Source organism: Cyclopterus lumpus, chromosome 17 (assembly GCF_009769545.1).
Source record: "Cyclopterus lumpus isolate fCycLum1 chromosome 17, fCycLum1.pri, whole genome shotgun sequence".
NCBI classification, from domain to species: Eukaryota; Metazoa; Chordata; class Actinopteri; order Perciformes; family Cyclopteridae; genus Cyclopterus; species Cyclopterus lumpus.
Window position 1 is genome coordinate 8,696,731 of NC_046982.1, and position 23,681 is coordinate 8,720,411.

Genomic DNA, 23,681 nt, shown 5'->3' on the forward strand with positions numbered 1-23,681 from the left:
AATATTGCATGGATATGAAAGCACTTTATGTTGTAATAACTACATTTTTACAAGGCAAACATTGTACACACTGACTTGTGTACTTGTATATGTCCTGTATGTATCACAGTTTAGTTTTCTTTCAGTTCTCAATGGATGGATTTTTGTTGTGCTTCTTGGAAGTCTGAAAGGCGTTTGCTTCCACAGCGGCTAACCCTTCACTATCTGTGTTCCCCTCATATGTCACACAACAGTCTTCAGCAGTTAAGTAGCTGTTGGAACATGCCCTGAGAAAACAGCTGATGTCACTCAAACGGTCAAACATTGAAAACAACATTGTTAGACAACCGGTGCCCAACAGGACCATGGTGTGTGACGGCCCTACGCCACAGAGTGTTGCTGGGATTGACTCACGGGGGTTACATGAGGTCATCGCAAATAAGGTGTCACTAACCGTTAGCAAGAGAATCGACTTGCGCTAGCTTGCAGTGCAGGGGGGTGTGGCTTCGTCTTTGCTTGAAAAAAATGTCAAAGTGTTACTCAGTTCTCATTGGAAATGTCATTGTTTATTTTCAAAAGTACATGCAGATTTTCAGATTTCATACTGATTTCATGAAGTCCCATTTAAATTTAGGTCGTTGGCCCACGAGCAACAGAACTAGTTAAACTGTTTTTGCAGCACCATATGGCCACCTAAAACACATTTAGTTTGTGAGATGAAGAAGCAGAGTTTTACTGCATTCCTTGGTTCAAGACAAACCTGTGCAGCCTTTGTCCAGGAATGTTTATGCCTAAATACATAGTCATCCATTTTAAACAGTTTCTTTCAACACTCCTTTTCTGTACTCCTTTAAATGATGTCCAACATACATTTTGCCATTGCAACCAAACTTATCATTACCATTTGGTAATTTTACCCCCAAGATCTGGCAAATGTTGATGTTACATGTGATTGATTTAAGTGAAGGTTAAGACGGGTGAGGCTTGTGTGGCCTTGGCAGAGGTGCATGTGGTCATAGATTAAGTCTGTCTACACATTTGTTAATAGTTAGCATATGGTAATGAGCTGATATGTTGTCAACATAGGATAACTTAATGAAGCCTGTATGTTGCTGTGTGAACTGCTGGTGGTCAGTGTTGAGAATTGAACCTCATCTTTTCGTCGTGTAGAGCAATATGGATTTCTCATCTCAAAGGCAACAAGGCAAAACCTCTGGCTGTCAGCTATAGTTGAAGGGTTATTATTGGCTTCATCTTTGACCATGGGAAAGGACAACAGCAGAAAAGTATTTGGCACACTTGTACGCCTTTGATTTTAAATTCACTTTTGAAACAGTTCCCTTTTCCATGTTTTGGATGGCAATGCAGGTTTTTGTCCAGACTCTGAAACTATACTATTAGTGTCCAGTCCTAAACTTGCTCAATCTTCCAGTCGAAGTCTATGTAATTAAGAACTGCCTGGGAACTGGTTGGCCAGTGACATTCACTATTAATCCACACAAACAATACACCATATCTGCTCCAGAATCAGCAGCTATGGCCGAGCAGCGCCGTTTATCTACAGTTACTTTTGTTTGCTGCCTGTCACACCCTCTCTCTCTCTCTCTCTCTCTCTCTCTCTCTCTCTCTCTCTCTCTCTCTCTCCCACCCCGTCATATTAATACTGTGGAAATACACTCGCATTTTCATGGTCAGGCAATCTGCGATGTACAGAGGATTGCAGCTATTGCCTCTGAAGCCGGGGACGTATCCTGACACACATAAATACAGTTCATGCTTACTCAGTCCCTCGGCTGATGTTTGCTTTTGCACAAAAAACATTATGAGCTTGTACAGTATGTGAGAGAATGGAGATAATTTTAATTTAAAAGCAGGGAGGACTTCCTTCAGCAGACTTTAAACATTACCACCGTCACTTTTTCCTTCAGTCTCCTCCAGGCTTTCCTTCTCATCCCCTGTTCTCTGTCCACATGTGCAGTTTTACCACGACTGCCCTCAATGAGGTGATACTGTTAGACACAAAGGTTATGACTTACGATCCCGCTTCACTGGTTTGACAGCAGTGTACCACATAATACACATGCACAGACGCGTGCACAGACACACTTGTGCAATGACTGCGACAGTTGCAGTATTCATCCCATCCCTGCTGACCACATTTCACATTTTTACATCTCATAATCAGATTTTCTGTTTCCACATAAAACTGGAACGTGCCTCCATAGTAGCTTCCTGGTTAAGCTGCACACAGACAAACACACATACACACCTACACTCACACGCACACACACACACACACACACACACACACACAGACTCTCTCTTTCAGCCATGTCTTTTTTCCAAGCCCCTACTGATTTTAGCGTGACCAGTATGCACTCATACAATACATGAAGGAATTTGGCTTGTGACGCTCTGAAACTTGCCCCATCATCCTCTAACCGAAGAATGCTTTTGAAATGAGAGGAGAATGAGAGCAGAACTAGCAAATATTTCATGAGTTGGGATTTTATTCAAAGCCTTATGGGAATGACTGATTTGTCTTTGGATTCCAGGGTAATATCAAAGCAAAGGCTGGCATCTTGCTTTTTCATCTCCTCCACCCTCATCCCCCTTCACAAACAAGCTCAGTCTTCCAGTCTGACTATGGTATTACTCCTTTTTCTATTTTCTTGTGTCTATCTGCCTTTCTTTCCTTCTTGTCCCTATCTATTTGTTTTACCTGGCACGTGCAGTTTTAAACTTTACTTCGATGTTGATCTGAAGTTGCAACACTCCCACACTCTCACATTCCCCTCATTTTTCTTGATTCAGTTCTCGCATTGTTAGTGGATATGAAATGCCAGATTTCTGTGTCTGAACCACAGCACTAAATAGCCTGGCATTGCAATATCAGCCTTTATGCTTTGCTTGTGATCAGAGAAATAAATCTACCAGAACAAGAGAAGTTGTTGGCTGAATTCTTCCAAAGGCTCTTCCCATGCAGACGATTCTGAACGACACTAACAGTACCGTTGTCAGGAGAATACACAACTTATATGAAACGGAGCGGACGACACACGTGACGGTGTTACAACGTGCACATGTTGCTCTCACTGGAGACGAGTGGACATCGCTGGGTAACACAGTTATCTCATTATATTGATGAACTGGGTGCTGCATTCACGTGCTTTGACTGTCATGACAACAGAAGACAGACATGTTGCAGAAAAGTGTTTGTAACATTGTATTCCTGTTGAACAGCAGGTGTCCAATAAAGTCAGCACACTTAGTCGTGCAAGAAATATGATTGCAGTGCGTTTGACAATGTCCTGGCCAAATGTTGTGGGCCACTTAAACTAACTGTGGGTAACTGCTCAACCTGCATTTATCTTTTTTTGACTGAGATTCTCCAAAAGGAAACCCAACGGCTGTACAGACTAAAAGGTCCCCTGCACAGTAAATTCCAGCTGTGTACTTTTTTTTTGGTGCTAGACCACTTAACGTCACTCTAACAGGGACTATAACTACTGAACACACTGTAATGTTGTTCCCTCATAAAAGACAAATGTTTCTTCTGATACCTGTTCAGAAAGAAAAGAAAACAGATTTATATTATGTATGTTAACTTGCTGTTGCTCTGAGAGTGCCTGTTATATTGTTCTCTAAAATAAAAGTGTGTAATACACTAGTTTTTAATTCATTATTGAATTTTGTGCATAATGCGATTAATCGCTGTTAATCACAGAAAAATCATGCGATTGATCGATTAAATTTGTTTATCTTTGCCCAGCACTAAAAACTACATGACGACTATCAAAGTGTAAATACTTACACTTAAGTTGAAGCCTTATTTACATTACAGCTGCTCTCCGCCATTGTCTGTTATGAAAGTTGTTCACAATAGCCCACATTGCATTGTCTTATATTTATGCTGCCATTGTGTCCAGTGGTTGCATACTTTTTTCAACGGATATAGAATGCAAAATGTGTAATGTGCAAAATGTGTAAACTTTCTGATGTAGACAAATATCTTACCTATTGATATAGCGTACTAAATAGCATGTTATTATGGCATTTTGGACACAACCGCATACTATGACGCAGCTCCAGACTTGATACTTGATCACATCACAAGTTTGAGACTTACTTCTCTGTTAAGAGACTGCTTTGTGTTCACAAAAATTTTAAATATTGGAAATAACATTCTTATTCTTAATTTAGGTGGTTTTCCCCTTTAAAGTTTAATTGAAATGTACACTAATATAACTATTTCATTACTTTTTAGAAAAATATGATGTCCATAGGCAGGCCGGTGAACTGTAATCCACCTGTTTGATCAACTTCATCCTATCGGACCTGTTTCTGCTGTTACATGTACAATGTAAGAGAGTTGATTTCATGATATACTATATCTTTCTTTCTGAACAAATATTGGCAGGTTTAAAGTAAGGCCATGACTCTTTAGTGCTGTGGTTCAGACACAGAAATCTGGCATTTCATATCCACTAACAATGCGAGAACTGAATCAAGAAAAATGAGGGGAATGTGAGAGTGTGGGAGTGTTGCAACTTCAGATCAACATCGAAGTAAAGTTTAAAACTGCACGTGCCAGGTAAAACAAATAGATAGGGACAAGAAGGAAAGAAAGGCAGATAGACACAAGAAAATAGAAAAAGGAGTAATACCATAGTCAGACTGGAAGACTGAGCTTGTTTGTGAAGGGGGATGAGGGTGGAGGAGATGAAAAAGCAAGATGCCAGCCTTTGCTTTGATATTACCCTGGAATCCAAAGACAAATCAGTCATTCCCATAAGGCTTTGAATAAAATCCCAACAACTCTGACCTAGAACCGGAAAACCCGGCCTTTACATACACAGATTTCGTCACAGGTTAGACAACCTTGCATCATCCCAACTTCTAATTGGTGCTGAACTATCGAGGAGGGGGATAATTCCATCTCCTCCTCTCTCTCCACAGAACTGAGCCCTGCAAGACCAGTCCACGTCTTGGTTAGACTATTCGATGACATATGGGTGTGATGTGATAAGGCGCTATCTATTCTCGAGAAGCAGACATTCCCAGACACAAATCTCATCTTCTATTTGTTATTCTGAACTGGAGTAGCCTGACAAAAGCATAACATTATGACAATGTATACAAAGTTATGTTATCGATCCCCCTTTCTTTTTTTTACATAATAAATTATGTAAAAAGGGCGATTGATAATATAAATGCTTATATATTGTTATAATGTTATGCTTTTGTCAGGCTACTCAAATTCAGAATAACACATAGAGGGTGAAATTTGTGTCTGGGAATGTGCGGCTGTCTCGTCTTGGAAACAACACACCCGAATGTCATTGACTAGTCTCATCGACATGTTGACTGGCCTTGCATGGCGCAGTGCTGTGAGATGAAATCATCCACCTCCTTGATCACTCAGCACCAATCAGAAATTAAGATGATGCACAACCTGTGACGAAATCTGTGTATGAAAAGGCCGGGTTTTCCGGTTCTGGGGCAGAGTTGGTGTGACTCCCCTGGCATTGCAATATCAGCACTTTACTTCGCTTGTGATCAGAGAAATAAATCTACCAGAACGAGAGAAGTTGTTGGCTGAATTCTTCCAAAGGCTCTTCCCATGCAGACGATTTTGATCGACGCTAACAGTACCGTCTTGATACGTCTTGATACGTCTCATACGCGCTGCGCCGTCATTCGTTGCAATTCTAAGGATGCTCCTCAGACTGACATCTTCCACTGCAGGAATCGGGCTGCAGTCCGTTGCTCTCCACTTGGCCAAAGCATTTGTTTATTTTTCTTGTGTTGGTTTATCGATAGTTCCCCCGCACGCCGCAGTACTCTGCCGAAGTTTCGCTCCACTGGTTGTTTGGGTAGCTCTTGGCTGGCATCAATGCTGTGTAACGCCTTTAAGACGTACTTCATGCTCGTAGGTGATAAGATAACTCCAGTTTGAGTGGTTACAAATAGCTTTGCTTTTATCAACTACGCCGTCTGGTAGAGATTTAAAATGAAAATGTCCATTTAAAAAGTGCCTTTCTCCATGTTCTCGGTTAATGTGTGCAGCAGTGTTAAGCCCCTCCCAATGCAAAGAAAAAATAATGTTAACGCATGATAGAATTATTGTCGGCGTTAATGGATTGCTGCGTTGACGCATTTATAACACGTTAACGTGCCGAGCCCTAGTATTTTTACATCAGTTCAGCTAACAAGTCATGTTTTGGTCACCATAGTTACGCATCTCCAACCGGCAAGGATGCTCTCAGGAAGTGGTGTAGGGAGTATAGTATTGTTCAGTTTGTCCAAAAAGATACATACTACTGTTTAAAATGAAAGGGAGACACATTTTGTGAAAACCCACAGTTTGTTTTCTTTTTTTATACCAAATGAGCTTTATTCTCTCAGTTGTGAAACACCAGATGAACCCATGTACTCAGAACACCCCCCTGGGTGCCCTCACTGTCATATCTCCCAATTCATTGTCTGTGGAGCAGTTCTACACACCCAAGTGAGTGAGTTGTTCATGTTTGCTAATATTTTTGGACTGTCTTAGAAAAACATGTATGAAGAGCTGACGTGTTTCTTTTATTCTGTAGCAGGTTCTCACTATCAATAGCCCGTTCGGAAACAGCGCAGCTCTTCTAATGCACCGGCCTAATGAGAGTGAGCATTGTTGTACATGTCAGACTGAGAGAAGGCAGAGAGCCCTGTGAGAACCCAGACGTCTGACCCCGGAGGGTTATAAAGGCTCAGGAGATGTCTGCTTCTATTGACACATTCTGACAACTTCTTCACATTTAGCTGACATACATTACATTTTGTATTTTGAAAATAAATTGCACAGCTTAGCATGTAATGTACATCCTGCTTCTTCTCGAAAGAAGATTTAGAAAACTGGGGGGAAAAAAGCCAATTAGAGAAACACAGCCAAGGCACTCATTGAAACCCAGAGCTGGTCCTCAGTGCGGCAGCAGTCAATCAAAAAGCAGGTGGGAGAGAGAATATTAACTGCACATTATGCATTCAACACTGTTCAAGAACTCATATTGGAATATCTATATAATAATATATATGTAGCCAAATTAAACATGTGCTTCTTCACTATGCTGTGGGAATACAACAGTTAGGTTTCCGGTGTGTTACTTTTGAAAAGACCACAACAAATAACACAAAGAAACGCTGGCAGTTTTGCAGTCCTGACAGTCAAAACAAACTGCATTGGACCGCAGCCATGCAACAATTCTACAACGACTCGAGTGTGGTTTCCACAGCGACGACGCCTTAATTGGTTCCTTTCTTTAATTAACACAATTTAAGGACAGCTGGGCCAAGCAGCATTGTGTTAAACGTCCCCTGAACTGCACGGTCATTAGCTCAATACCCAAATGGCTATCTGGTTGGTGTTAGGACACACACTGTACTGTTCCTCTAAAACTCGTTGCATATATTTCTTTGCTTCACATCATAAAAAAGGTTAATAGGTTTATCATGGTTGCTGTTAAGAACCAAGGAAGATGTTTTCTCTCTCTTTCTGTCTATCTTCCATTATTACTTATCTTTCCCTTGCAGGCTTAGGCTAAAAAAGATACTTCAATTTTAGATCACTTTCTTTGCACATTAATCATTGTAGCTTTTTCATATAATTCACAAAGTGAGGCTTTTTAGTGTGTCTCCTAATGTGTCCCCAAAGAAAGGTATTTTCCTTCTTCTAACACCTGATCACATTTCAGCCTCCAAACAGGCAGATTAAGTGCAGGACGCACAAAGAGCCTGTCAACAGGTTCTAATGTGAGCCAGCATGTGATATTGTTCTCATTTCTTCTCACTAATCCTCAAGTACCTAACTGTCCATCTATGAAATCTGAGCTCTCCAGCAATTGTCGATGGCTTTCTTTTCTCTTTTTGAGGGTAGCATAAGTAATAGGTTTTTTCGCTGTTTCCATTAAAGGGCCCTCTCCAGTTTCATGAAGCCCGGCCTTGTGTTATGGTTGTACGAGACTCATTTCACTGTAGCACTCATTTCACTCACTCAGGAATGATGGGGGGCTTTCACATTAAGTACAACTGGAATGCGCAACTGATGAGTTACAATATCAAAAGTAGCCTGCTTTGTGTCACGATCCGTCGGGTCTCTTCCACCTACTCACTTGCAGATAATGGTGATCAGTGCTCTGGTATAAATGACAGAAAGAATACACAAACATTCATAATTGCTTTTCTGATGATTTTGACACCAGAACTGAACTGAACTGCCGCAGAATTACCACTGACTAACTAACAGTCATGCATCAACACTGGCCAGGTTTTGTGTGGGATCCTCATTTGTTGTCTGGGTTCATATTCCTTCAAATATTCTCTCCAATGAGAGGAAGGTCTCGAGTGAAATATATCATCAACGACTGAATAAATAGCCATGATCATTTTTACGAATTTTCTTGGTTCTCAGAGGATCAATCTTTGTGACTTTGGTCCACCAAGTGGTTGATATTTTTGGATTTGTGTGAAATGTCATGGCAAATATTGGATGGATTGCCATGACATCCAGGCACAGATATGTGTGGTCCCCGCACAATGTATCCTAACTTCGGTGCTCCCCTCACTTTTCATTTTGCGCAGGTCAAAAGTTGTAATCTGTCCAATACCTCGGTTTATGCGAGCATCACAATGTTCGCATGCTGAAGTTAACATTTGACTCAAAGGAAAGTATGGTCTTGTTTAAGGATTGTAACTTACAGTTAGTTTGGCAAAGTTTTAACATATATATACAGTATATATATATATATATATATATATATATATATATAGAGAGAGAGATTATGAAATGTTTCTTTGGGTCTCAGAAGACAACTGGTTAAATGTCACCTCTCAACATGTCTTTAGTGGTTGTTGCCTATGAAGGTCAGCTGTGTACCAGCATTGATCTTTTCAGCTTTCCATGAATGTTCAACTGTGTGTGTGTGTGTGTGTGTGTGTGTTTGTGTGTGTGTTTGTGTGTGTGTGAACACATCTATGCATGTACAACGTAAAGCGTGGACAAAATGAGCAAACTGTGTTTGTCTCTGTAGTTCCACATATTGTACAAATCTGGTATTCACACCACTTTCGTACCCTCATACTCCAAAGGATCATTTGTTGTTGAGTGACGAGAGCTTCTTGTCAGACATGGTTGGATGGAACAAAGACCACCTTGACAGCAGGAAGGACCAGCAGGTGGTCCAATTAGTTGGCCCCATGCTGAGAGGGGTGAACATCATAAGGAGCGGTGCTTCACGCTGCAGGCTGAGAAAGTCTTCGTGCGGAACAGCATTACAGTACGGTGTGATATGGTTCATGAAGTGAAAAAGTCATTCTTACAATTCCCATACAAATAAACCATAAACCGAAAAAGACGACCGGTGTTACAGTATTGTGTCATTTATTTATAAAAACTCTTTCTCCACCTTTTAATCAAACCTCTTAAAATGTGCTTGTAATTAAATGCAGTGTGTCATCTTACTCTCCCTGTAAACTGCTCCACACTGCTTTTCGGCCTTTGCTGACATTTACAGGGTTTGATACGTCGGAGCAGGACACACATACATGCAGAACCACGATGTTCCACTGAGAAACACTCCACCGCCTACTGGTTGCGAGATCTGTAACGTGCTCTGCAAATGTATTTCACGTTTGCATGTTAGTTGTATGTGTGACCTACGGAGTTCTATGTGATAACTGACGAAGTCTTGGGGACCAGTGTTGTAAACCAGTGTGTGATAAATCTTCTATTGCTGTGTTTGTGGTTCAGGAGATCCAGGAGAGGTTTCCAAAACTGGGCCAGATGGATGCCTGGGATGAGCTGGGCAGTGGTGAAACAGTGGAGAGCAGCACCACAGACTGTGATGATGAAGATGGATGTCAAGCCTCAGGAGACGGTCAGGACCAGACCTGTAAGTAATACATGCCCACGTCCACTCACATATTCCTCTATTCATTATTTTGAAAATTGTTCCCTTCTCATAACAACCCTACTCTTTGTATCACCCACGTTCCACATGACGTCAACACCAATCTTTGTGGTGATTTATCATCTCTCTCTTATTATTTTAATTGCGTTCTAGTTTCAATCACCCACTTTTGTGCGCTGTATCACCAAGAACAGATCTGCCTCTCACACTCTTTTCTCTATCTCAGTGAGCGTTGATTTGTTTTCCACAAAGTCACGTATCCATGCACCTCCTACATGGCAATGGAAGTATCCTTTGAAACCCATTTTCACACTGCCATCCTCGCCCACTGTGTCCCCTTGAGGCTTCAGCAAAGGTTGTGGTACATGAGGTTCCTCAGATTCTGAGGAACAACAGTTCAGTGCGCACACACACACACACACACACACACACACACACAAACACACAACCACACCAACCTTGTACTTCTATCTTTGTAAGGACACGTATTAGATTAATACATTTCCTAACAACATACCCTAACCAAATTCTAACCTCAACCCACAAAGAGCCCTTTGAAGGTCTATCCCAAAGATAGCTGCTCAAGTACACACACACACACGCGCGCACACACTCACACACACACACACACACACACACACACACAGGAAGTGAGGAGGTGTTGGAGCTTGCTTTAATTAGAATGATTTGATCTCCTACAGAAGCTTCTTGTTAATCATCCCTAATTATCATGTTTATTTTTTGTACACCTACACATTAAACACAGTTGTTGGCTGTGAAGCACTTGTCTTACTAGCATGGAATGATTAGAGAGGAACATGGATGAGCAAATATGCACTCATACATGTATACAATCACAGCATGTGCCCAGTTCACGATAAGAGTTACACAATTAAGCACTTGTCTTACAACCATGGAGGGACTAGAGAGGAACATGGAGGAGCATGTGCATGCGTCCATGTCCAAGCAAGCAGACAGGCAACCACAATAGAGACTGGCCCAGTGTTGAGATCCTACATGCAGTAAACTGAGCCCCTTTGGCTTCCACAATTCCTCTGCAAGACTGCAGAAATGCCATACGCTGATTCAGCAGTCTCTCCACATGTAACATGTGTCCATTTCACTCGTAACATGCACAATATCAAATCTGCATTGTACTTATGTAACATGCATTATGCCTGATGCAGCTTTACTTGGAGCGGAATTTAGTACTGAACGTAATTAAAAACAGCAATGGACTATGCAAATGCTTTGAACTGTTTTGCCACCAAAAACTAAAACCTTAATATAAGGTATTAGCCACTGCAATGTACGAGGGTGAACTAAATAATACTCACAAGGCATAAGGGCTCTGTCAGAATATCTTACAACTAAAGGCCTAGTTTTACCAAAGGGAGAAGGGTATCCACACCACGGTGTAGCTAATACACCGATCAATAGCCATTACATTCCTTGTTCCACACAGCTCTGAACAGGTCCGTTCTGCCCTGCTCCTCGTTGCGATGTGGATAAAACCTAGCAGCCTTTCTTTAAGTTCTGACAGCAGCAGCAGTATCCCAACAGCAGGGGGTAATCAATCAAGACCACTGTCTGAGATTTACAGAACAAAACCCATTAGTCTGTGCTCAAAGTATAAATCCATATCCTGGTGAGCCCTGATGGCTGTACAACTGTCCTTTAGCCTCCAAAAGAATAGTTGTCATCCAGTAACAAATGCATGCTTCTTGGGAAGATGTGATTGGCCTATTGGGATCTATAAAGACAAATTACTGCATTGGCCTTAGTATGAGACAACACTGACTATTGACAGTCATTCACTTCTCTGAAGGCCAGGAGCTGGGCAACACTTGTCCTGTGCTGTCTGGTTCACTCTTGGCATATAATTAATTTACACCAGCAAAGCCTTGCTTATTGAACTCGGCTGTGGCAATTTCCAAAGCTTTCTAGTAGATAACGACTATGGAAATAAACATTCTATAATTAATTTTTTCTCACACTCTTCCTTGTTTTCCAGATTTACATTATATTAAAGTTGAAGTCATCTTTGAAAAAAAAAAAGCTAATCAAAATGTCTCTGATTCTCTTATGACTTTGCAACTACTGGTTAAACTGTTATGGATTATCCAAACATCCACTTTGGCAACTGTAAATTGGAATTAATTAGTGAGGCTGAAATTAGTTCCCGAGGCATTATTTACCTCCCATCTGTCTGTGCACGTGTTTGCTTCTGTTCAGCTGTGGCATAGCTCTCAAAGTCCATGTTAAAAGGGGGCATGACCACCCACTGTTGTGCTTAGAGAGACTTCATTACCGAGCTAATGAACAGCGCTAATCAGCAGAGAGCAGACTCTCTGTCTCTATCATCACTCAGATGTGATGGAACTTCTGCAAGTCTCACACAGGAGACGGGTGCATGCGTACAGCCTCCTGCAAACTGGAAGCATGTTTAAGAATGCATATGCTGATGTTTCCACATACATACATGCAGTTCCTAAGCAGGCAACCATATAAAAAAAATGAGCACAATGTTACTATTTGTTGATGTCCGGCTACATGAAGTATCCCAAAAGAGTTGTAAAAGTCACATTCTTTTCCAAATACTCCAATTAGCTCTCCACTTGTGCAGTCTGATTGCATGATGTCATGCCTGTTTGATCGTGGTTCAAATCCCGCTCCTCTTGCCTGAAGACATCCTAGTGTACTTTGTTTGCCAACTGAACAAGGCCTAGTCATGTACGAACTGCCATGACAACAGCCATGAACAGGATAATAAATCTGTACATCTTTAATGAACCATATCATCTCTCTTCCCCTGCAGCAATGAGAGCCTCTTCTGTGGTGCATTTTGTGGCGTGACTATGGCTTATTAACTCTATTAGCCCGGGAACACTTAAGGCTGCTGCTTCCAAAGAAGCTATTCATTTGTAGCTCGCTCATTAACGTATTAATCTCTAAAAGACCCACAGCGGCACTTTAGACCACTATCTCTCCATTAGGAAGAGAGAGGAGACTCCAAATGTCTGTGCATCAAAAGGTAGCTCAGTACTTTATTTGTTTGTCTCTTCCGTGAGTGTCTGGCAGAGTAGGCGCACGTCTTTTCTGTCCTGGCCTTTTTGTCCAGATCTGGGGAAACAGACCGAAGAGAAGAATTTTGTTCTTTCTCTGTTTTTTGTGAAAACTTTAGGATCAGGAAAGAGTTGAGAATGTAACGTGGGAGATCTAAAAGCATTCCCACTGCTACAGCTTTTTTTTTTTACTGAACTGCAGTATAGCAATCTGCCTGACAAAGTGTCATAATCACAAACAGGTTAACCACCTCAGAGAATTGAATGCATGGGTAAACACTTCCTGCAATTGAGCCGAAGGGATGCGCTGCGAAAATGTGTGAATCGTACATCCATGAAGGTACAATTCTAATTCGCTAACAAACACCATCTGTCAGGCACACTTGTGAGCTCATCAAGAAAGTGAAGACACCATTGCTCACACACTCTCTATTAGCTTGAAGCCACTGGTGATGATTGTCGTTCTTTGCCATCCTGTCAAATAACATAATCGTTATGACAAGATGGAAAGATTTACCAGTCGATCAGTATTCTTCTGTTATTCCTGAGCAGAAGGACAAATATATGAACTTTTCTTATCTCTCCTTGCATACCCCAAGGAAACAGTTGGCTCCACATGTGTGTGTGTGTGTGTGTCTGTAAGCCTGACCCCAAGGGAAAGTAAACTGAACGCTATTTTAAATTCACAGCTGCTAGTTTTGTGGAATTTTTTAATAAGAAAATGGAGTGTAATGTAAGTTGTGAATTCTTCCTCTATATACTCTAGGTGTGGGCAGACACACACACACACACACACACACACACACACACACACACACACACATATACATACAGACATTCAAAGACATATAAAGAGGTGGGCCTGTATGGCATGAGAAGACTCCAATCAGCAGATTTTGAATTTAGGGCTGAAGGGCACCAGATCAAAATCTGCTCTCCCCATCTATCAGTGTCCAGTGTAATATGCAGTTTATATTCAGCTATCCACAGTTGTATGAAACACTTCTGTAGTCCTTTCTACCACTTGGCTGTTCAAAAGACTGCATAGTAGATAATGACCTTCAACCTGGCCTTGATACAATGATTCAACTTCGACACATATGCATCATGATGCTCATGGCTTGCTGGTGTTTTTTAATCTGAATCTCAAAGGAATGGAGAGAAACTCTCCCCGGAGCCCAAAACAGACCATGAAGGTGTGTGGCAGCTGAACATTCCTGAAATGATGGGCTGCTTGAGCAGGATATGGCTAACCTACACAAGTGTTAGCAGGATTACACTGGATCGGCCCCCAAACCCACTGCAGCCTGCTGTGGCCGTAGACGCAGCACACACCTGCCTTCCAAGTTAGAAAACGTGCATGCTAGAGAGATGAGTGGAGATTATGGGTGATGTGCAGCAAATTGGGGTCTGAGAGAGGACACAAGGTCAGAAGCAGTTTGAGACTGTTACATCAATAGAGGGGTAATACCATAGAGCATCATGATGTGATTCTACAGTACAAGATGGAACAGAGGCAGGGAAGTACAGCTAATATGAGAAAAATAAAAAATAAAATCTTCAGGACTTCGGTTCAGAGAGGACAATTGTAACATAAAAACGATGATTCAATCTACCGTGAGAGACAGGAGTTAGGCTGGTGGGTGGGGGATTTGGTTCTTGTGTACCCTGCCAGGTTGGGTAGAACCACTCCCAACCCCTTGATCTTCCAATCCTAGGTCCTGGACTGAGTCGGGTCCCCTTGAGACTGGCGTGCATAGAGGTCAGCTGGCCAGCAGATGTATTGGCTTTGTCCCGGATATTACCAGTAGGACTGCCATTTCCCTTAGCCTTTCATCTGGAGCTCAAGGAGCTAAGAGAGAGCTCCGGAGGGCAGCGTAGGGTTGGAGAAGAAGGAACAAGAGGATCAGAGACAGCTTTGCTGGACAGTAAGATGGTCTGTTTTGCGGATGTCTGTGGGAGGAGTGAGTCACATTTTCACTCAGATATGCAGAGTCATCTATTCCTTTTATGTGACATTGTGACATTGCGTAATTTTAAACACGTCTCTTGACAAAATCTGTGAATGATTTTGAGGAATTTCATTATCACTCCCTCTGAAATGGATATGGGGAAAGACATTCTCCAAACAGAACTAATAGAGGGATAATCCTCAAGACTAATATGTGCCCAAATCCATTTGTTAGCACTTAAAGATATTCTGTTTTATTATTATCACTGTAGAACCCATTTCTATTGTGCATATTCACATTTGTGATCAACTGTCTCCCATTTCCTCCTGCGCACATCCATCCCGTTTAATACCATCCTCCACCTTTCTTTTCAGTGATCTACTTTTTCTTCCTCACTTGGCATGTTCTGCCCTGTGGTTTTTATGGCACTTCGAGAGCATATTAGCTTGAAGGGCTCCCTGGGCACATGGTCATCAGAGGAGAGTGGTTCTCATTAGCCAGCATCATCATTTCCTTTCCAAGCAGTATCAGTGAGGCCTTTATGATTGAACTTCTCCAGCACACCTTTGGGGCGTTTTCGAAACACTAAGGATCTCTGGTGTGGCAACAGGTTATAAACTAAAGGAAGTGGTGGGAGTTACTACCTTGGAAGTTCGTGAAAAGGGACTTTGTATGGTTGCTATGAAGTTTACCAGCAAAGGAACAAGGAATGCTAGGGACTCAGCGCTCTGATACCGTAGCCACATAAAAGTCTTAACTACAGTAGCACAGAAGTAGCTGTTATTCACTAATATAACAAGAAATCCTGACAACATGTGGAGATTTCCAAGTAGTAAATGGCATTTTTAAGATGGTGTCCAGACCCATAAAGTGTTCTTTATTGAATGCTGCAAATTAAATAGCTATGACTTGTATTTTATTGTGTGCAAAACAATCTTGCACACACCCCCTTCCACCCCGAGCCCCCTGTCAGGGTTTGACCCACCCTTTGGGTTGTCATTGGGACCAATTTGCTCAGTAGTCAATGGATTTTGGAAATGCTTATTACACACATTAATAGGCTGAGCAGCTGAGTGATGCAGGGTTGGCCCTTTATTTGGGCTGTATTAATGCCCATATCTGGCTTCTCTGCTGGGGGTTGGGATGGGGAATCGGTGGGAGAATGGGGGTGGGAGCTGAGTTGCGTGAGTGAACCTCTTGACTTTCTTGACTTGTCTGGAAGCCCAGCCCTGGCTACTAACACAGAAACTGGCATTCCTTCTGTAACTCAGCACTGAGCAAATAAAGGCAGACATTCCACTGATATTGAAAAATACAGTAGAAGGATAAACAGGGATGAGTCTGATCCTCTTTGTCTCAGCTCAGCCTGGTATGCAGGGGGAAATACAGACTAGGAGAGAAAGCATAGCAGGACTTGGGGAGGGATTTTCTCAGACAGGTACTTCTATCTCCAACTGAAAAGTTGCGAACTCTGGTTTTAAAGCAAAACCACAATCAGAGTATCTGTTTCAGATAGCAGAGGTGCATTAGCATTGCACAAATGGTCAGATAATGAAGGTTGGTAGCAATGAGCCAATTTTTGCATCGACTGCCTGCAGTGCGAGTCTGTGTGCGGCCATATATGTGTGTATCCATCAAAGCGGTGGGCATGCAGGACAAGTCACTTCATTAAAGTGCTTATCCTATTGACCAGCCTTGAGGGTGACACAGCCCCTCTCCTTTATCCATAATTGATGTGGCAATTAGAGCTGAACCTGGGACAGACTGTCAGGCCAGAGGACTGGAAGGGGGCTGACCTTTCACTCCTTCAGCTGCTTACAGATCACACGGGAAGGGCCACTGACAGAAGACTTCGACACTTATGCACCGTTCTGAGTAATTTGATTCTAAAACTGCAGTCAGTTACGCAACCATGAGTTTACATCAAAGTGTTTGACTCGCCCCCTCACAATCAAACATTTATAACATCACAACGTCTTCTTTTTTTCCCATCCCGCACAGATTTCTGACTTTGAAGTTGAAAAGGGCAAGTATCACTTAGAATAGTTTAATTCAGAGGAGGCTAGTCAGATGGAGCAACACAAGACTGCATTCAAATATCTTAGGGAGAAACGGTAAAAGCCTCCAACTTGAGACTTCTGCACTGATTGGCAGATTCCGGTGGGCAGGGGAGCGATCCATGTGGGAAATGTTATGTCAGGAGACACACACGGTGACAGCGTTGCTCGACTGCTACATGATGTCCACTTCCTGTTGACAATAATTGATGGATATGAATGATTGTGTGGGCACGGTGCATGTGCGCGAAAGAGCAAAATAATATGAATGCAAGTTTAACTCGGTGCCTTTCACCATTCTCTGTCTACAAGGACGACCCGACAACTGCCAATGATGTTAGGTGTGTGTTTGAGGCTGACTGAACGCTTATATCATACAAAATGTGGTGTGTGTGCGCATCTGTGTGTCAGACTGCGAGGTTGTACTGGGCCTTTAACTTGCTCTCTTGCATCGAAGGCTACTTTCTCCTCAGGATTCTTGGGACTCTGTCACATTGACTGGTGGAGGTCACTGTCCTCCCAGGGCCCCTTTCGCCTATTTGTTCCTGTGTGTATGTGTTTGTGTGTGTCTATAGGGGAGTAAATCCTAATCTTGCCAAGGAGCTTAATAGTCTAGCACAGCCAAGAACCGCACTGGGCAGATTCCATTGCACTTATCCCTGCTCTGGAGTTGCCATGCTGCTATGCCCGTTGCTAGGTTAGCTGCAGGCTAATGTGTACCCCACTGGTGCCCCTGTATTTTTCCCCCTTTAACCCCTTGAGTGGCCTGCCAGAGACCCTCTACCAAGCCCCATATAAGTTGCCTGTGAACCAGTTCCCAGAGAAATTAGTGTGTGTGTGTTTCTTAGAATAGGGAATAGGGAGATTAGTTTGACGGGGCGAGGAGCCCCTGTCTGCTGTCTGACATGGCACCACATAAAGAGTTAGTCATGGACAAAAACAGCACAGAGATGGATGGCTAGTAATGAAGTGGGTGAATGCATCCTTCCCTTCTCTCCACCCTCCAACCTTACCCCTCTTTGTAATAAAGTGTGTGTGAAGGGAGATAAGAAAATGTTGAGAGTGCTTGGAAAGGTGAATGTCTGTGAGTGTGTGCGAGGAGACAGTGAAAGAGTAACCTTAAAAAAAATATTTTTTAAAGTGACCCAGAGGGTTTTAGTATTCTCCAGCTGTAGCAAACTATGTCTAGACACCCATGATCCATGGCCTCCAAGAGCAGTATCGGCCTTTTATTGGTGTCCAAAGGTCTGATTGGAGACTGACTGATAGCTCTGTGTCCTTGTAACACTGGCTTTACCAACGAATAGAAAGGGACTTGTCTATGCTTAGTGTACATGGGATTCAAGTATTGTGTTGTTGGGAACATTATGATAGCGCTTAACCACCAAGGAGCAGAAATGGCCACTGAATGGATAATTTAAGTCCCCTATGTATCAGTATTGTATAACACATTAAAGACCAAATGAGGGCCAGCAATACAGCTTATCTACACTAAGTGGCATAAGTACATGGCATTATGAGGGTAAAATCTACAATTATTTGGAATGTCTTTGAAATATGTGCTTATACTAAAAGGGAATAGAGGAACATTGTCCCATATCTGTGTCTTCTGCGCCTCTTTCTCTCAAAGGGATGGATGGCAGGTAGCAAACATCTGGCAAAGGTTACACATCAGGTTGGATCAGAGGAGAATGCTCTGTCCCTGATAATGACAGAGACGAATAGTACAAATCATTTAAACTGACTCCCCTGCATTTGAAAAACGGTGAGCTGGCTCCAACGCTTCACAGACATATTGGCAATTGCATAAAGATCTTGTTTTACAGCAAATAGGGATTGATCTAGCAGATCAACAGTGTCAATAATCAGCCACTTGGCAGAGCTGTCCCAGGAGAGGAACAGCTGCTCATGCATACAAGTCTTGAACTTGTGCTGGAAAACAAGCGCGCATTGTGGAGAGAGGCGACTCACTCCTAATTTCACCATAGGCATGCGTACATCTTTTTATGTGCACGCTCACATTTATGTGTGAGTGGGAAAAAAAATAAATGTCAAAGGTCATCTCTCTTAATGAAACATCGCTGTGAGGCAAATCCAGTGGCCTTGTCATAACACAGGCTGCTTTACAACCCCCCCACCCCCACCCCCACCCCCCGCATCCGTCTCCCATCAACCGCTTAGCAGGGAGAAGACCCTGAAGGTCAAGGGAGGGAGGGAGGAAGATGGTGAGAATGAGAGTGGAGGAAGTTACTGACCTACACCACACTCCCTCGATGTTCCATAAATCAAACCTCCACCTTCTGACCGTCTCTATAATTGTACACAGCAGGCGGAAGAGTGAAAACTGCCACCGGTGCTTTCGAGCATATGATAAACAGGTCTTCTGTTCACCGATGTAACCTCTGCGTGTGGTGAAGTTACTCTGGACAGCGGTCGGTTACAGTGTAATTAAACTGAGTTGCTACATCCGAATTCTTGATTCAGTGGAATAGAAAACAATTGAATTGAGTAAAGCACATATTTATGTATATAATGACTGTAAGTCAGTGTTAATAGTGGAAAAGTTGCCTTTTCATCTTGAGAGCATATAGTGTGGCAACTTGCTAAGCCCCAGTATACAGTAGCACCATCCCTCGCTGGATTACAGCTCTGCAGCCAGTGTCCATTCAAGCTCGCACAACACACAAGGCACACACAACACAAATGGACCATAGTTTCCAGGGTTAACTCGTCTGACGTATCCCTTAATAAACCTATTGCCCCTGCTGTCCCCCTACTGCTCCTCCCAATGATTGTATGAGTATGCTTTTGTGCGTGCGTATATACTTGTCCACAGTATGTATGTCATGTTTAGAAAAAGAGAAATTAAATCCTATCAGTTGAAGACAGAGGGAGGGTTGTTTGTGTCTTCCCTTTGCATCTGTTTAATCCGTGTGGCAGCAGTGGGCTGGCTAACCAAAAGAAACACAGAAGAGAGAAGGAAGTAGAGCGAGAGAGAGAGGGGGAGAAGACTGGCAGTAGAAAACTGACGTATAACCTTCGTGCTATTTTCCGTCACTCCAAAATCAAGATGGCCAACACATTTGTGATTCCTCCCTATCTTCCTCTCTCACTCCCCTCCTGTCCATCCTCTTGGCCAGAGCCCCAGGTCCACCTCTTCTTCAGTGCTCTGGACGGGCTTGTTAGAAGCAGCTGTTGTTGCTCCGTGGCCAATGGGAAAACACCAAACACACCATCTGCCCATCCGGAGAGGCATTAGTGACAACGGACACTCTGAACCATTTCTCACACTCACAGCCAACGCAGAGGTCAACAAGGTGTCATAAGACAGAACCTCCCTCTTTAATAAGCTACAGGACAGGGTTGAGCTGTGTTGCCCCCCTGTACTCTATTGGTAGTTACTGCAGTATATATCAGATTGGATGTTCCTCTCCATGACCCTGTTTTCACTGCAGGCTTTAATGGCAAATGAAACCTATACCACAACCTATTCTTTATACTAGAATAGGGTCCACACAAACATAATTGCACACTTCCCAGACGTGAAGGTCTGTCGTCTTGACAGACCTCTTAGCACAGTTCTGTTTGTCTCTCGGGTTTCTGGCACCCAGTGCTGTTATAAAGCTTTTTTACCAATCAAATCACATTTGTCTTTAACTGGCGGGGAACGTATGTCATTGACCTGTTGTGGTTGTTGTTGTTGTTGTTGTTATGAGAGAAGCATGTTGATGTGCCGTTGCGTAGCCTTGAAGTCGCCAGGGTGAATGATTCCATCTGCCTTGGTCAAAGTGACGATGGATCTTCATCCTCACACTGAGAAGGCAAACTAACTGTTTTCCTCCTCTAACCCTCTCTGTCATCTTTCACTCAGTCCCACGTTTGGTCCTCCCACCACCATCACCACCACCACCATATTTAGGGGATTTACACATGAGTCAGTTTATGAAGCGTGGCTTAACTGCTAACATTTTCTCATTGTGACAACATCACATTCCATGATCCTCCTGCCCTTCTGATTCTTCATTCCTTTTTACCAATTGTAAATAAGTACATACAATACCATACTCTTTTTGTTGAGTTTCTACTGCTTCTAATGTTACATTTTATAACTTTAACAATTCAATTATTTAACTATTGGAAGGTGATAATGCAAAAGAAATCATGAAAAACACACTCTGAGACTCAATTGCGCTAAAATGCTAAAATTGCTTTATTAATAAATGATTTGGCAATTGAAAGTAAATGAGACATAAAGTAAATTACACAAATATCTTTTTAATTTCTTCTCTTTTATGCCCCTCCCAGCTGGCGGCACTCTAGGCAATTATCTAGTTTGCCTTTGCCTCACATGGACCTAGCTGGATGATTAGTTTAATGGGTATTGACTGTCAGTCTTGTAATTTCATTTTATTGCATCCAATTAATTTTATTTTCAAGATCACAAGGCATTCTAACACCATGCATTCCACATTGCCTACCTTTACATATGGAAACATATGCCAGTATTGGCTGTTCTGGCAAAGACCTGCTTCATCAGTTAGCCAGTTGGTTAGCCTGCAGTAGAGGAGTGTTGGCGTTGTGTTGGCCCATTCAAATGCTGTTTTCTGACATCTCCCTGATGAGATGCAGCCGATTTCCATTGAAACAATAACAGCGCTCTGATTTGGGATAAATGGTGTCTTTGTCTATTGTTGACGCAACAACAAAAACCATAGGCTCAGAAAACCCTCCTCTGTCTAGAGCCCTGACGAGCCCTATCCACACAGGCATACACATGCACGCATACTAACCCAAGTGCACAATTGGGATGGGCTGACATGCGTTTTTTTTATACACATTCAAATGTATTCTTAGATTTACACATTTGATCATGCCAGGTGTGACACCTCTGAAAGAGCAACACGTTGTGTACTTTAATGTTGGTGAAGAAGTGATTTAGTTAGGTATTCAAAATACATGTTCACATTAAAATGGATCTGATAACTCCACTCAAGTTACTAATTAGAACCTCAGTACCAGTGATAACTAGCTATCACAGCACACAGTCACATTATCGTTCACCTCTGTCTATATTTGATTCTTCCTGCATTTCATCCCGTCCCTCTCCAGGAACTCACACAAGTCCTGCAGAGCCTATAACTCCCACACATGTGGCACCAACTACAAGTACCACACGTGTGCGGTTTTAGTGCTGCAGGTCAACTTTATGGAGAACTGAGAGCGTGTGGTGCACTTTGCTGCGCTGAGGGTGCTAATCTGTCTCATTGATGTACTGTATATAGCCGGGCAGGGCTGGCTCCGGTTGGGATCCCATGAAGAGGACTGGGAAGAAGGATGAGAGGAAGGAGTCATTTCCTTTAGATTTTTAGAGACATCAACACAATGTCACATCCCAGAGGGAAGTGAGGTAAAGAGATGGACGACTTGCGTTCAGTGTCAGGGTGATGATGACGTCCGAGAGAGACTGGGCGAGCAGTAAGGTGTAGAGACGTGAGTGAAGTCCTCATTCAGGAATGGATTTCACCAATGTCAGCAGAAAAGCGTTTGTGTGTGTAACTCCATGTGTGTGTTTGCAGGGACTTTGATTAAAATGGGTGCTTAAAGTCTTCCCTACCCTCATCACCCTGATTTATCTCTGATTGGCAGTAATGACACAGTTCTGGCTGTCCATTATCTGCTGCTGAAGATTAGACACAGAGTCAGTCCTCCATCATGTGTGTGATGATGATGATGATGATGATGATGATGATGATGATGACGGTGGGAGTTCAGTTTCTACTCCGCCTTGTCCCACATACACAGTGTATAGCGGCACAGGTTTGTTGTGTACAACTTCGACAATCAGCTATAAATGTGAATTGGTTGCTGAACAGTGGTAATGGGGCACTGTCGATGCCTTTTTTAAACGTTTTAAAGCACTCTTCAAAAGAAATTATTGGTGCTTTCGACTGAAACACCCACAGCTGTGCTTATTCTCATTTACAAAATGAACTCTCTTTGAATGTACCAGACATAATCATACTTAATTGTTCATGTCTGATTGTTTTTGAAAGCCCTTGAGATGGGATGGTGGGAAGGGTGATTGGATGATGATAAGCCCCTTATATACAGTTTTACAAGCCCAAAGGACTCTGAACATTAAAGAGGATTATGATGATTACAGTGATGAGCCAAACCATTCATCTCTGTCTGCTTCTCTCTTCCCTTGTCTCCTATAGCGCATCCAGACGCCTCAAGTGAAGGAAAGTCCAATGGGAGACAGCCCGGAAGTGACAGCCCACGTGAGACCCCTTCCAAGCCCCCCTCAGTGAAGGTGATAGGGGGCTCGCCGTCTGCCAGCTGGGCACGGCCCTGGAGCCTCGCACTGCTCTTTGCTGCACTTTGTCTGCAGTGGACCCTGTTCTGATGCCAGTGCCCTCTGTGAATCCCCCCCACTGCCCCCTGCCTCCTTTTTAGGAAGCGCATACATGCACGGAGACACTCATATCATTTACAAAGCATCATTACGCCTGTCCTCAACGTACTTGTATGGATGGTAATGCGGGGGAAACAAAAATGGCATAACAAGACAAGGCGTGGAAGAGAAGAGGACAACGTCGTAGGAGACTGTAGACGGAGGGCTCTTGCAGGAAACCTGTTGTCCTACAGCGTCACCAATGTGGTGGTTTTCACACGCTAATC

The 23,681-nt window shown here is 42.8% G+C and overlaps 1 protein-coding gene across 1 annotated transcript in view; it reads left to right on the top strand.

Moving 5' to 3' along the window:
- LOC117746652 (glypican-5-like) overlaps positions 1 to 23,471 on the top strand; it is an 85,349-nt gene extending 61,878 nt beyond the window's left edge. The window contains exons 8-9 of the mRNA XM_034555920.1: positions 9,767 to 9,908; positions 23,219 to 23,471. Coding sequence (XP_034411811.1) covers positions 9,767 to 9,908; positions 23,219 to 23,406 — 330 coding nt within the window. The 3' untranslated portion in view covers positions 23,407 to 23,471. The remainder of the gene's footprint in view (positions 1 to 9,766; positions 9,909 to 23,218) is intronic.
- Positions 23,472 to 23,681: the final 210 nt, after the last annotated feature.